Source organism: Trichogramma pretiosum, unplaced genomic scaffold, assembly GCF_000599845.2.
Source record: "Trichogramma pretiosum strain Unisexual culture from Peru unplaced genomic scaffold, Tpre_2.0 scaffold32, whole genome shotgun sequence".
NCBI lineage: Eukaryota > Metazoa > Arthropoda > Insecta > Hymenoptera > Trichogrammatidae > Trichogramma > Trichogramma pretiosum.
Window position 1 is genome coordinate 219,563 of NW_019641641.1, and position 15,528 is coordinate 235,090.

General features: G+C 45.5%; 1 protein-coding gene across 4 annotated transcripts in view; it reads right to left on the reverse strand.

The window, feature by feature from the left end:
• The window catches only part of LOC106652773 (disco-interacting protein 2), a 53,173-nt gene that overhangs the window by 9,343 nt on the left and 28,302 nt on the right, over window positions 1–15,528 (reverse strand). For 3 of the 4 annotated variants that reach the window (XM_014371909.2, XM_014371908.2, XM_014371907.2), the window contains exons 2-3: window positions 12,964–13,035; window positions 233–442 (exon numbers count right to left, since the gene is read on the reverse strand). In XM_014371909.2, coding sequence (XP_014227395.1) covers window positions 233–442; window positions 12,964–13,035 — 282 coding nt within the window. The remainder of the gene's footprint in view (window positions 1–232; window positions 443–12,963; window positions 13,036–15,528) is intronic. The other variant, XM_023459664.1, reaches the window with a different exon arrangement.

Consider the following 15,528-nt stretch of genomic DNA (forward strand, 5'->3'; position numbering starts at 1 on the left):
ACAGGGAGGATTAAGAAAATTTTCGGGGAATTCTACAAATCGTCGGGTTGATTCACCATGAGATGCCGACCGAGTGTAATATAACACACAGATATATGCTACTTCCAAAAGGACTTGGATTGCTTGTAGGGGTTCAAGTGGAGGTAGGTGTATCGCAGATTGTAGATAATATATATGTTTAACGCATGTGTCATGTGTATTTGTGCGCGTGTCGGATGATGTATATACTCACCAGAATGATATCGACTTTCGTTGCGAGTTAGCCTGCGATTGCCGCGCCTATTGGCCGAGGAGGAGTTGGTGTTGTTGTTGCTTGTGTTGTTGTTGGCGAGGTTGCCGTTGTTGCCGTTGCTGCCACCACCGACGCCGCCAGCTCCGGTCGAGGCGAGGCCGGAACCTGGGCTACCGAGGAGGCTCTCGCTATTGGATGTCGGGCGACTGCCTGCGGGGTCGCGGACGACGCATGCAACAACATCAGCAGACAAATAGGAAAACATTCGACAACATTTTCAAGCAACTACTTCGAGATCATCGCCACAGCTCGTGGTGTAGCGAATATCTACGAAAAATATCTACGCAACCATCCAAATGCACAACTACTAAATGACAGCTAGTAAATGAGAATACTTAGTGGCAACTAGCATACACATAGATAGATAAAAGTATGATAATGAAAATTGAAATCTATTATAGTTTATAGAAAAAGTAACATCAGGAGCTTTTTGATCACGTTTTGATCATAGAAGATTAACAATCAACAAGCTTATTCAAGGTATCACCATCACCAGAACTTATAGTTATGAAGAAGATTAATTTAAAGCGAAAGTAGAACTTTATAGTATATAATATTGATAAAATGCATAACGGGCATATGAAAAACGATGCAAGCAAAGCCAACAAGAAACTTTTGCACGAGATGTTATAAGACGCATAATGGAAAAAATAAAACAGTCAGCGTATAATAATTGAATGATGGTAGAAAAACTGCTGCATTATTATTTTTCTCGTTTTTCCGTGTTTAATAAATCTCGCAAGTCGCCATACTGCACGAGATCGTACACAACTAAATGATCAGACCTAACGTGAATGAGTCACGCTGTATGAATATCTACTGATCAATTGGGCTATTCGTAATTTATTTAGTCTTCACAGTCGAGTAAAAAAACTTATCATAATTTTTATTCTATCAAATTGAACGAAAAACTGATGAATATAGTAAAATTGAACAGAGATTTTTTTATTAAAATTAAATATATGTATAAAAAAGTTGAAATAACTTATCATTGACGGCATCGATGATCAGTGAATCGATAAATTGGCTAGCTATTTATGAGAATATGTATTCATGCTAAAAATGCAAATTTGGTACAAGCCGCTGGATGTTTATGTTCTTAGGTATCATGCGGCATTTTGGTCGAGAAAAGGAATTTCTGTATGGTATACATCATGCATCGCTTACTTAACGATCAAGCTCGTTTTTAAATTAGTCTCAAGAGCAACATCGGCATATCTCTCGGGACTCAGGGTTAAAAAAAAAGTACGAGCACGAGCAATATACAACAGATAGTACGTACATGTAACGTATATATAATATATAAAATGCAGGAGCAACAACAATTTCTACACAGCGAGGATACATATCCGTGTAATGCGAGCGACATAATGAGAATCTTGTGATAATGAGCTACCTGAGTGATAGCGCTTTTCCGAATGCGTGACGCGGCTGCGCTGGGTGCGCCTGGCGCGAGGCTGTGGCCGGCCACCACCGCCGCCGCCGCTGCCACTGCCGGCACTGCCGAAACTCGTCCTGTCCAGGTCCCTGCCGCTCCCGTTATTGCTGCCGCCTTTGAGAGCGCAGCAGCACGCAAAGTTAGAGATGACAAAATGACGACGACGATGATGATGATGCGATCATGTCGATACGACGATGCCAATGACCATGACGACGATGACGATTGGGCCACACCACAGGCAACACAGACAGTTCAATGATTCCATTATTATACAGACCAACCAAGTCAGCTTGTTCTCTCTCTCTCTCTCTTTTCTCTCTCGCTCGCGCGCGCTCGGTTTTGGTCGCGCTCATGCAGGTTTCTCGCAAAAATTATTTCTCGATCGGCGAAGACGGGGTGTGCGCCGCCGATCGCCGTACACACAGCGCTACAGGCAGCTCTCCGCTGCACACACGATGCGATAAGCTTTCGGTATATTGGCAGGCTTTTTACGCGCGCGCGCATGTATACACGGTATTCGCATATACGCGCGCGGGCCGCAGGCCTTATCGTTGGCAATTTATCGGTCTATCCGTTCGCAGAAATGCCCCGATGACTCGACGAAATAATCATCTTTCTCTCTCTCTCGGGCTTATGAGCACGTTAATAATACGCCTCGTACCTTTTAAAATCTCGAGTGTTATGATATCCTTGGCTCGGTTTGGTGGATATGAGCTAAAAATCATCAAATTTGCTGCGAGGGAGACGCGCCTCGACTTTTAACGATTCGCGTATGCGATCGCAAAACACGTCGTGCAGGCCAACTTTACAAGATACGTTTTATGACATAAGAATTCGATCGAACTGGCCGATTGCGCGAGTTTGTATCGCTGTAAACGCACGCGAGTCAAAAAAGGAAAAACTGCTATGGCTGTTGCCATCGATTACGCTCTTCTTAATTGTAGCGCTGGTGTTGTAAAAGCTCGACGTGTGGGACATTATATTGCAGCTGAGATCGTCCAACTTGCAAAATGCTGCACTCGCGAATGGGGCTCTCGTCGACCTACGAGGCGCGACGATGGCAGAGCCAGCCCGATAGAGCAGTGCAGCATGCATCTATAAACGCTCGGCGAATGTCGCGAGGATCGTAATCGCGAGCGGGTCTTACATGCAAAGATCACGACACGTTTAGCAATCTCGGAGCTCGTTCCCTATAACTCGCGAAAGCGTATTTATACACACAAATACATAAAGAATATTATGTCAGCTCGTAGAAATGGGGGCGGACGATAAATGCCAGCGCGTCGCTCGCGCACAATGTGGAATCGCGAACGGCGCACATGCACACACACACACGCAGACACGAGCAATGAACCATCTCGACGCGCTTATTCCTAGAATACGAACGCGTTACACTCGCCGCGACTCTTGTACACGTCCATGCGCATTATACGTCCCGGTCATATAGATCGAGAGAATATATTCCATTTGCTGCATGCTAACACACGAGTACATATATTATAATATGAATTCACGGACTCGAGTACAGCAGGCGCGCATTCAAACGCAATTGCATATCGGCTTGTGTATGTGTATAATAAAACGTTTTTAAAAGCCGGAGCCAAATCTCTGCACGCGCTTACAGCGTCGCGCACCGACTATTTGTATACGCTGCTATAATGGGAATACACGTAAAATATGTGCGCTCGCTTCTCGTTCGTAGATCGGACGTATACTGCTGCACGTGTGTTATATAGAGAGCGAGGCATCGAAACCTCCGACAAAGTTAGCCAGATACGTTTTAGCCTTTGAATTTTCTACGCTCGCGACGCGCCTTGGGAAATGTGCGCTTCAAGCAGTCTGCCCGGAAGAACATAAAGAATTTTTCGAGAGCGAAACACTCGTCGAACGTTACAAACGCGCCATGAGCCGCCTTTTGAGCGAGGCAGCTTCATTCTAGCTTTGCGCATTTCGTAAATGTAAGTGTCATTCGAGTTTTTTAAGTAACTCGAGCGCGCGCTTGCGAGCTGTCGTAATTGCTGGCCTGGGCCACTACACTACTGGCGGCACCAATTATTTTTCAATTTCGCCTTTTTCGTAAAACTGCATACAAGATTATCAAGTACAGTAATGTACTTACAGCATGCGCAATTCATTAATTCATTTTTTGTTCTTTTTCTTTCCGTCCGTGCACGCTATTTTAAAATCAGCCGCCTGTAACGCGTCTGAGAAACCATTTTTAAAGTCTCAATTTTCGATCGTTTGCTTGGATAATATTTTCAAGTTTTTTCTTACGTTTGATTGACCTAGTTTTGAAATGGAAAATTGTCTCCTTATCTTTCATCTATGGAAATCATTGGAAAATAAGCGATTCTTCCGTTTTCTGTAAACGTGTGAGCGAGGTCAATTTCGTAAAACGCTGCACAAAGATACGCGCCGCGTAAGTTTACCATGTAAGTTATAAGTAAAAGAGCACGCGTATTCGCGTAGAAGTATTTTTTGTCTCAAGTTCATAAACATGGAGCGCGGATCGCTGGTATACCGAAGCTCATATTAATTGGATTTTCTACGAGATGCTCGGGCACGATCAATTTGGCGCGCAGGCGGAAAAGATTCCTCACCGTGCAGCAGCGCGGCTTTCGTACGATCGCTGCAAGCTCATTCATTATTGACGGATTATCTAACCGTCTCTTCGCATCTCTCGCTCTCTCTCCGAACTGCCTCCCGCAGCCGAGTGCAATCTCTGGGCATTCCCTCTCGATTAAATCGAAGGTATATACGTATAGTTCGAGCCGAGAGAGCCAGTCACACACACGTGGAAAAATTGTTATGCCTCTTTCTCCGCGAGCTCGATTGCCAGCCGCGGCCCTCTGCGCAGCTGTGGAAAAAGTAAGAGATCGAGCAGGACGATCTTTGCCGATCCGCGTGGCTCTTGGGATTGCGACAATGATCTCTCTTCGATTCGTTGCATTTCCGATGCGGATAAAAAATAAATCGAGCGCTGCGCAATGTGCAGCGTGCAGCATCGTATATATACAGTGAAAGGCGGCGGTGGCGGTGGCGTCGCGGCTCGATCCGGAGCTCGAGAGTGCTCTGTCCCGCTCTAATCTTGCACGTATATTTGCTCGCCGTTGTCTGTATACGTATAATGTACGAGCATATCGTACACTACGAATGTATATGCGTGTGTGTACGTGAGCAATAGAACTGCAGCGTCTGCGGTGCACGTAGAGACTCATCTTGCATGGGAAGCATAGCTACGGCGGCGGCGGCGGCGGCGTCGGAAAGGCGAGGTGGCGGCTGCGACTCGAGTGCTTGGGTGCACGAGACCTAGCTCGTGCGGGCCCTCTTCCGCGTGTGTGCCGTGCATTTATACAGTTACTCGCCGCTAGGCAGCTCTCGAGCTATGAGCGCTGCATCGAGAGAATACTCGAGTAGTCTATCCTACTGCCTGGGACTGCCTAGTGCACCCATGCACATGTATGCACTTTTGCAAGTATGTGTAATGTACACACGCGGCGGCCCCCATCGCAGTTTCGAACTACGACTCTGTGCACCAGCTATCGAGTCCTTTGGCTCGCGTGTACCTATGGTATACCTACTCGAAACGACGCAACCAATCGTACACACGCGCGCACACACACACACACACGTAGAAGCGAAAAGCGTGGGGCACATTGCCGGATCGGCAAAGATCGCTGCACTGGCGCGCACCGAGCAAGAGACGTGTGCGCTCGTAGGAATGCACATCGTCCGGGGTGGTCGCCAAAGGTACGCAACGACCACTACTACCGCATACATGCGTATAATACTCTATACGCGGCGCGGGAGGATCGTTTCGCGGGCTTTGTTATTCCGATGGCATCGCGCGCGAATATTAGCCGCGATTATTCCTCCGCAGTTGTATGAGAGCGTAGCGTACCGCTTATATACACATACACACACGAGCTATACGCGAAGATGCGCTCCATGCGACTCGACGCCGCGAATAAGTGTACAGTCAAGTGTTTCGGCTGCTTAATTGGACGTTTCAACTAAGCAGATATTATACGCGCGGAGCCGAGGGAGAAAGAGACAAAGCAAATTGTGCCTTGTCGTGAGAAAGTTGCGAGTCTATTTTATACAGCGTCACACATTTCATTTACGTAATGCGATCATATAGACACATGCACGATATATCAGCTGCGACTCGTGTGCGTCGCGGGCGCGCGCGCACCAAGCTCCGTCGTCGCAGAAAAACGGCTCGCTATGCGCTATATACACGCAGCCAATTAATACGTAATCGTGTGCCTACTTTCCTGATACACTCGCGGGCTCTCTCTCGCGCGCGCACGTGCGATAATAACGATTTGTATAACTCGTCGCGCGACATTTTTCCGGCGCGGCTGCGGCTGCTGCCGCTGCTGCTGCGTGTGACGATTTCAAGCGATTTGCACATCCGATAATTGAGAAAAACATTTTTCACCTTATGCAGCGAATTTGTTACTTTCACCGAATCGGCGCCGATTCGCTTGAGAAATTCTGCTTTTATACACACACATCGGCATGATACAACTTATCGATCGGTCCATCCTAGGCTAGTACACCAATTAAACTGATGTATGCTCGATATCTTTTCTGTTTCTTGAGCACAGACCAAGGAGTCGGTGCAATCGCTGGAGCGAGAAGATCGTTTGAAACAATCGTACCGAGCCACTAGCCTCGCCGTTACGCGCTTTTTACATACATTTATAAATGTATAATTGGACTGAGCAATGTGACACGATCGAATAAAAGAAATCAATAAGAGCATTAAATGTGAAACGCGTGCCAAGTATCGTGCATGCACATGTGGATGATTGTTTATCAACGTGTTTACGCCGCCTCGAGCCGCCTGCGTGTCAAGTATCGGGCATTCAACATTCCTAGTGCTTCGCCAAGCCTATATATGCACAAACGTTACAACAACGCGTACTCCTTGCTTAGCTCTCTCGTATACATATAATTCTGTCACGCAAAAATGAACACGACGTTATCGCCGAGCTCGATTTAATTGGACTGCGCTGGAAAGCACGAGAGGCTCGTGCAGGCCTCTTTATACCGTTCAGCAACTCGAGCTACCGAAAATTTGAGATTCGCCTAATCGATCGATTTTTTTTTTCTTTTTTTCTATCCGGGACATGGAAAAAAGGCCTTGTTTGCCACTTATAATTCAGAGTCTCAAACGATCTTGATAATATTTCGTAACGATCTGTTCGCTGCAAAATCCCTCTTAAATGCTGTGTAAGTCGAGTTGCCCGCGGGATCGTGACACATGTTCTTCGCTTGAAAATTGTACACCACATGCGGTTTAACAGCCATGCGATTTTAGAGCATTCTTAAACGCACGTGACGTTATATACGTATTTATTCACACATTTAGCATTTGGCGATGCTTCGCTAAATTATTCTTCGAAGAAATGGAAGAAAAAAGTGTCCTATTGTTTGAAGCGACCGACGTTTATGAGTATTTAAAGTGTCATCGAGACAACACACTTGTATTCACCGCAGAAAGTAAAACTATGGCCCATCGCGAGACCGATCGTCGCGATTAAAGCGATACGCACAGTGCGCGTTAATGTACTTGGGCGTTCGATCGAAAGCGATATTACAGTTTAGAGATCGAGAGCCGAGCGAGGATGCGAAAAGTACAATCGCGATGTAAATTCAGTCGATCAGCCTTAACATTTTGCACGCTGCAGCGAGCCGCTGCCGTTGCTTTCCCGAAGATTGCTCGCATTAGTCGCAATTAATACTCGATTTCTCCGCAAAATGATTGTCTACTGTCCGGCGTAAAAGACTCGACATTGCCTAGGCAGCTTTTCCCTCTGTCGTTCCTTCTCGTCTCGCTCGAGAAATTTTCACCATTGAAAGGTCGAGTCGCGCGCGCTATTTCCATTATTATAGCGCGAACGGATTCTCCCTCTGTGTTTCGAGTCAACGTTCGATTCCTTACGGCCGATGATGGCTTTAGATCGATCGACTCAATAAACGCCTCGTAGCGCTTTGCTAATGCTGATGGTTTCACACAAAGTGAGAAAAACACGTCGCTCGGACCATGTATACACGTTAAACGCTCGGAATAAGTAAGAAAAACGTCAATGTCAACGCTTCCACCGCTACGTGCGACAGGCAAAAGACACAAAGTTTTTGCATAAAGTTTCGAGCTTTCTGCATCGGCAATTCTCTGGCTGTCTTCGAGTGGCTGCGCAAAAGCATCGGATTCGCAGTAGCAGCGCGGCAGACTCGAGCCGCTGCGTTTGACAGGGACCGATTTTCAATGAGGCGCGCCGCGACGGAGCAACGACGTCGGAGCGTCAACCATTACTCTAACGAGACGCGCTTCGTCTTTTCTCTTTATTCTCAAGAGTCGAGCAACATATTGCGGAGAGCGAGTCGTTTGATTAATTTTCGTGAGAAAGTGCGAACGTCGACAATGGTGGCGGTCTGTACCGACTGCTGTGTAGTTGCAGTTGAGCTGCGAGCTGCACCGAGTTACTTTTCGTACTTGTTCTTACGTGCGCGAGCTCGTTTACACCGCACGAATCAATTATAAACGTTTACGTGCCTTCAGACCACAATTTGCGGTCTTGTATGTATGTTTCAAGTGTAGCTCATTTGACAAGATCATTGATAACAACGACAGCATTCACTCATATTGCCACTAGATTTTCGTTATGGATTCTTCATTTAATTTCTTTTGGAATTTGCTTAAGAGTTTTTACTTCGACAACAAAATCCTCCGTTGCTACATAAATGATATTGAACTCTATACTTACGACAAACGCAAAATTATGCTTCAGGCAATTTAGCGTAATAAAGATATTTATGTGCGAGTATTCAAGAATTGAGATCCGGCTCAATTTTTAATTCTTGTGAAATAATCTCCAAAATAAATTCGGATTTCCTCTTTACTTTTTTACTTTTACCTTACTTTTGAGTCACGCTAACCAAATCTAAGCGTCTTTCAAATCTTATACGTGACGGGTTGCATTGCAACAGAAAAATGTGACAATCGAGGCGAGCGAAATGAGCGTGTGCCGCTGTTGCTCAAATCACTTTACAAGATTGAAACGTGCCCAAGACAAAGCTCACTTCCGTTCGTATGTACCTTAGATACCTATGCATGCATGTAAAAGCGTCCGAGTGCACATGGCATCGGAGATGCTGTTGTTTTTTTTTGTCGGAAAAATTTTCCGCCTTGTTCGAAACTCGCGAAGCTCGTATGACTTTATGCAACGCTTAGTTTCACGAAATTCGCGTGTTTCTTTGATTCTTCTCGATGGAGCCGCCAGCAGCGGGTATGTTTATGTGTGTGTGTGTGTGTGCATGTGTGCATGTGTTATGGCTCGCTCGCTCACGGCCTCATGCACGCGGCAGCGTGGGACGCGCGTGATTATAATAGCGAGAAAGTGAGAGTGCAACGCGCGGCGCGCAATGTGGTTTCTCGTATTTGCGATGCGCCTGCACTTTCGGCTTCATTATCATTTTTCGCCAGCGATAATGCTCGCCTCTACCAGCCGAATGCATGATGTGCAACTAGGAGCTGCGTCTCGTACACGCGAACGTACGATAGAGAGTCTTCGATTTTTATACACGCTTCAAACTTCCAGAGCACCGAGTTTAAACTGTACATGCGCGGAGCTCTGCGGCTTCGACTTGCTATGTCGGGCTCTCCTCCGAATTATAGTGATCGCTTGCATACAATCTGTATAGTCATATACTTTTATCTCGGTCGTAAAAATTCAAAGTCATCTTATCCTTGGCAATGTTTTTTTTTTTTCAAGTTTTATGATTGACATAAAGCTCCGAGGCTCGATCGCTGTTGTTATTTCGGAGCAAAGTCTAAATGTCGTGTACATAAAAGCTGCCCATAATGACGATCATCGCATTTCAAGGCCGACTTGTCGCGGCATAATTTGCTTTTACTTGACCATCGGACAAAAGAAATGCGTATTCTTTGATTTTATAACGTCATGCAGCTAGTACGAGCCGCTAGCCCTCACTAGCATAATATTTGCAAGACTATCGTCGATGAACTTTTAAATTACTCAAGTCGAAGCAAATTGGTAACGCCAAGAATTCCAAAACAGTGGGAAGTGAAAAAAATATCGTGGATAAAACATCGGATATGAATTTTTTGCTTTACGTTTCAACGACAGTAAGGATTAATTACAACTCGTCATTGTTTTGATAAATAATGTTTATTTTCATCGTACGGATAGCAATGCGGTGCATCGAATAAATAGTCCGGAAGAGAAAAAAGAGAATTGCAGAGTCGGTATAAGGCGCGTTTATCTGGCAGCGACAGACGACGAAGATATAGCTGTGGTTATGCGATCGGTTATAAAGTGCGAAATAATCCGTAACTCTCGTTTTCCCAAGCGATCGGAATCAACGCCTTTCGCGCGCTCATTGTTAGCGATGCTCTCCTCCGACGTATACATAACTCGTCCTCCCGAGTCTCGCATCTCTTCCTTTTAAGTGCCGTACACACACGCGCGCGTACGTACGGCGACGCACACGCAGACACATAATATGTGAATCGGAACACGTTCTGTTTCTTCTGAGTCGCTGCTGCGCAGCAGCTCAAGTCTGCATGCATTATGCGCGCAGTAAAAACTTTTTTACGCAACAGATTCACAAGAAACTCGGGATCGCGCGCAGCTGCGAGTGAATCGATTACAACACACAAATACAGGTAGATGCTGCACACGTATATATGTATACGTGTACGTCTCGGGGCTCTGCACGATCGCAGAGAAAAATGAATCCCATACGGCGTTCGTTATGTAGCTCGGGATTCGCGACGAGCGCACACACATGATGCACTCGACGATCGAGAGAGCACAGATAGAAGCGGCAGCAGCAGCTCGTGCGCGAGGCGCGGTAACGGAAAAATGACTTTTTCCGCACGAAGCGAAAGTATTTTGATTGGCCATTCGCCGAATGAATTTGGATTTTTCCAAGCGAGTACGTTGGCATACGCATGGCTACGATCCGCATATACACGTCTGATAAATGCGATTACTATATAATGACGCCGAGGCAGGCCTGAGCCGCGCGCTCGCGTACCCATGGATTATTTGTAAGCGTGTATACGTTGTGTATAGATCGCGAGCTGCAGTAGTTGTATATAAACCTGCGCGCGGCCTGCGCGGAATGCCAGTTATGCTTCTTCCAGATGAGAGAGAATCAATGCTTCGGGATTTCCGGTTTCCGTGGTGGAATTCCATTTTTTGCCCGATGCGCTTGCTAATAGCTCGGTGGTGAGCAGCTTGTACGAGAGAGAGAGAGAGAGCTTGATCCGAGCGCGCGTGCACGCACCATGCCTATCGGATTCAATGCCTTTTCCCGCTTAATAGCCCAACAATTATGTAGGCTTTTGTGCGATATTTAGCTCTTTGGCGAAAAGTACATTATGGATACATGTGCGCGCACAAGCCGCCGAGTCGCATTGTCCGATGATGCAACGCACACACATTTTCGCAATGACCGCGACGCGTATTATGTCTTGATATATATGCGTGACTCTCGAGCGACAAAAAATCCATAACAATAATAGGGGAATGAGCGTGAAACGGCGCGCTCTGTCGCTCGCCAATGTTATGTATATAATAAATATACACGCATTTATATGTGCAACTTGCAGGGTCGTTTGCACAGAAATCGCCTGCTATTCCGTCGTCGCGTATCTCACTCGGCGAAATAGAAAACAAAAGCTTACTTTACTTCGTTTGCTCATTTAGTCTTGGCCAATACTACCTCCTTTGGGATCGCATGAATAAGCTTGTACCGTTGCCGGACAATCGGTACATGGAAAAAAAATCAAACGCTTCTTTTCACAATCTGTGTGTGCGCGTGTACGTGTGTGCTTTTTCGAAAACTAGCCTTCGTAGAAGCGAGCGTGCAACATTATAATGCTGATTGTAACGTTTATTTGCACGCGGCCAACTTATTCGCCGGCTACTCGAGTATACAGCGGCAACGACTGCACAATTGGAGGCAGCCACGCGTTTGAAAAATATTATTTCCTCAAGGATGAATGTGTGTGTGTTTGTATGTGTGCATATTACATAAAATGCTCGCGAGAATTGGTGCATGTAACTTACCGAACACGAGCATCAACGCAAACAATAGCCTATTTACCAGCTCTCGGGCGTTATAAAAAAAAAAACAACAACAACAAGATTTTCCGAAAGAATGCGTGGATCAACGTCTTTTGACGCGACTTCTTACATGCGTTTCGTAAAATTAATTACAAAAGTTTGCGTCTTATACTGCCGTGACTGCTTCTGACAGATGCAGCGCTAAAGACACGCAATGTGCATTACAAATATGCGTATAGAATTTTGTTCTCGTGCATAAATTCTCGCGTTTCTTCGAGAACCTACACACATGACTCGTCATTTCTACATGCCATTATGAATAATTTGTTTGTAAATTATTACACTTTTTTTTGCAAAGGACGGTGACGATCGTTCATATATTGTATGTATTCTCGGTTAGCATTTGATGCAGCATCGGGCATCGATATCGAGCATATAATTACAAAGTGTAACGGTCCCAGCTCGAGTGAATAAAATAAAAATATTAAACAATTAAGCGCGTAGACGCAACACCAGGCGTTCAAAGAGCGCAAATAGTACTACTACTATATACGGAAGATTGGCGAGATTACGTCGTCGGGCGCGCGCGATCGAGAGCTCGTACCGCGCCGTACACGGCTCGCAATACATAATACAAAAGTAATCGATCATCGACGCCACGCGTCGCATTATTGCTTAATGCCATAATTGTCATGTTATTATATGTTAATTGAATCTCAAGCTACCTTGAAGTAGCAATGACCTACTGTGCAGCAACATATATATCCGAGTATTTTTAGAATAAATGTCGTCGTTTTTGCAGAGGATTTTATAAGTAGCTTAGCTGAATTTAAAATTCCAAAAGAGCGAATTGCGTCAAGAAATCACGAAGCAGTTCTAAGATCAGGAGCATTGAGCCCGAGTTACGAGCGATTAAAAACCGAGAGAGAGAAAAAAAGTTGGTTGGAAAATGTGTAGGATACAATGTAAGTTTAAAGCCAACACACATAATATGAAAGCGCATAAGAGTGATCCACAACCGCGGAGGATGGACTTGACGTAACAGCCATGGCACACACAGTAAAGAGTATAGGAGCACAGAAAGAGAAACGAAAGTATGGAGAGAGAAAAAAACGACGACTCACCGATTGGTTTTGACGCATACTGCTGTAACAGTCGTGCTCGTTTCTTCTCGTAGCCTTTTTGCGTGATGTCCCCTGCAACAGACAAAGATAAAAAAAGAATGAACTATGAGTAAAAGGAAGAACGAGGTTAACATTTCATATTACTTTGACATATTACACAGCACATTGTTAGCGATTCGCGCGAGTACGGAACGATGTTAAAAAGCCATGTAAAAATTGCACTAATGGATGGGTGAGACACAACAAACATTTTATTGGGAGAGTTACGCAAGTGAAAGAGAGACAGCACGTTCGAACTCTCCTTTTCAGCGTGTACGTACTTTTTCGTACATTCGCACGTACGTGCGTCGCGCTGATCTATGCTCGTAAAAAAGCAGAGAAAAATTTCGCTTGATATGATATATCTGGTGAATTCGATTCCAAAGTACGTACTCGACCATAAATAGTTGCGGGAACTCGGAGAATGTAAAAATCAACGATTCTCGCGATACATTCGAGGATGTGGCTTTCTTTTCCCATTGCGTGTTGTTTTTTTGCGTTGGATTATCGCTTTGCACCTACGGTACTATATAGCCAGTGGAGATATATATCTATAAGCGCCTAATGTCGAAAGGAACAATCCGTTGGAACGACAGGGGATTTTTCATTGCCTACATAGACGAGCTGCAAGGCGCATTATCGTCTCGGCAATTGATAGCGCGCACCGTTCGGAGCTTCGTGCTCTACGCATCGAGGGACAGTCGGATCAACCCACGCGCGACCATCAAACGAGTCGTAGTCGTCGTCGTCGCACGGTATAACGCTAATACTCACGCGTGTACATGCGAGAGAAACGACCACGAGTCCTCGAAGCTGCAGTCCATCGTCGTCCGGCTCTTGGCATTTGCGCACGTGCTCGCGCGTTACTTTGAAAAATTTACGACCAAATGAATAAGCGATGCTCGCATGCGTATGGGTGTACGCTGCGCAGTTAAACGACCTATCCGCCGCGTGCATCGTCCCCCTGTCGCGCATACCTCGAGACCAACAAAGAGACTCTCGGGACTTTTTCGAAAGTGCAATTTTTAACTTTGAAACCGAAATTATCCCTGAAAGTGGCACATTTTTTTTCTTTCCAAGCAACTGCGCGTCGATAGAGAGCTCTCGAGCGTTGAGAGCTACAGTAGACAATTGTAAAATCGAGTAAAGCAAAGTGTAAGTCGGGAAAGCACAAGCTGCGAGCCGTACAAGCCAGGGATATGAGTTATTGCGCAAAAACGCACGACTCGTGTCCTCGTCGTCGTCGTCGTCGTCGTCGCGGCTGTCCTCAAGTACGGCTAACCAGCTGACAATGAGATAGCAGCTGAGAAATCGCTCGAGTGCTTAGCTCCGCTCATACGTATAAACTCGCGAATATATCAGCGCGAGCAAAACTTGACGCGTGCGTATACGCGCGTTCGTAGCCTCGCTACATGTATTACTCGTGCTACGTCCCGCTAGCTCGAAGCAACGAAGGGCATTTTTTATGCGCGATTAATGAGCGCGCGAGTTAGCTCGGACTCGTGTGAATACGGTTTGTGCAGTTGACGACTTATGCGACTTCTTTTAATACTCCCACCTGTTGTTGCCGTGCTCGATCGGCTTTTCTTTCGCGAGCTCTTAATTTACGCGCTCGTGCGATACGTAATTCTATTTTCGCTCGGAGTAACAACAAGTTGGAGCGTTAGCTGAAAACACAACGCAGCGCATGCACTGGTAGATATAATTACGCCGCTTCGACGTGGTGTACTAGCCGTTCTTCCAAGTCCCTATCCTTCTGCATCTTGCAAAAGTCGCGAAAAGGCAAACGTCGCGGCGCGTTCCTATAAGGTATATATACATCTACATTCTATATGCATCCGTACGTATATACGCATTCATTACGGTAAAAAGGAGTAACGCGTTTAGCTCAAGTACTTCCTCGATCGTTAAAATCACGTAACGCGCGCCCATGTGTGAGTCTATGTAAGCGCAGCTATATGCGCGTATAATTTACCTATACCGAACAACATGCTATACTCTTATTTGATAGGGGCCGTAGCTCGTTTTATAATATTAAATCGAACTCTGGCAAGCGCGAGTGTTTATAAAGTTAAACCCACGTGAAACGAGCAAAAGAGAGAGAGAGAGAGAGAAACGAAGACAGAAAAATGAGAAAAATCAGAGTGCGCTGCGCTCTCGCTACAGTCAGCGAAGCGAATTACATCGATCTGTGTTTTGTATCGATAACTGACACCCTGCAAAAGAATAAATTATCGCGCCCAAGATCGTAGATTAGAAAGTTCGCTACGAATAATCAGAAGTGCGTGCGCGCTTAAAAAGTACACGACGCTTCGAGCCATAGACTGCGCAGACCTTTTCCTCAACTTGGCTAATTTTATTAGAAAACAAGAAATCCAACGGCTCTCGAGGCTGCTGCTGCATTATTTCATGCTGCGAAACAGTAAAATGCATTTGCACTGTTTTTCTGTATAAGCAATTGCAAAGAGCTTGAAAACTTTCCACTCTGTTAGTTGGATGTGGCAGTATGAAACGAAAAAATTCGCA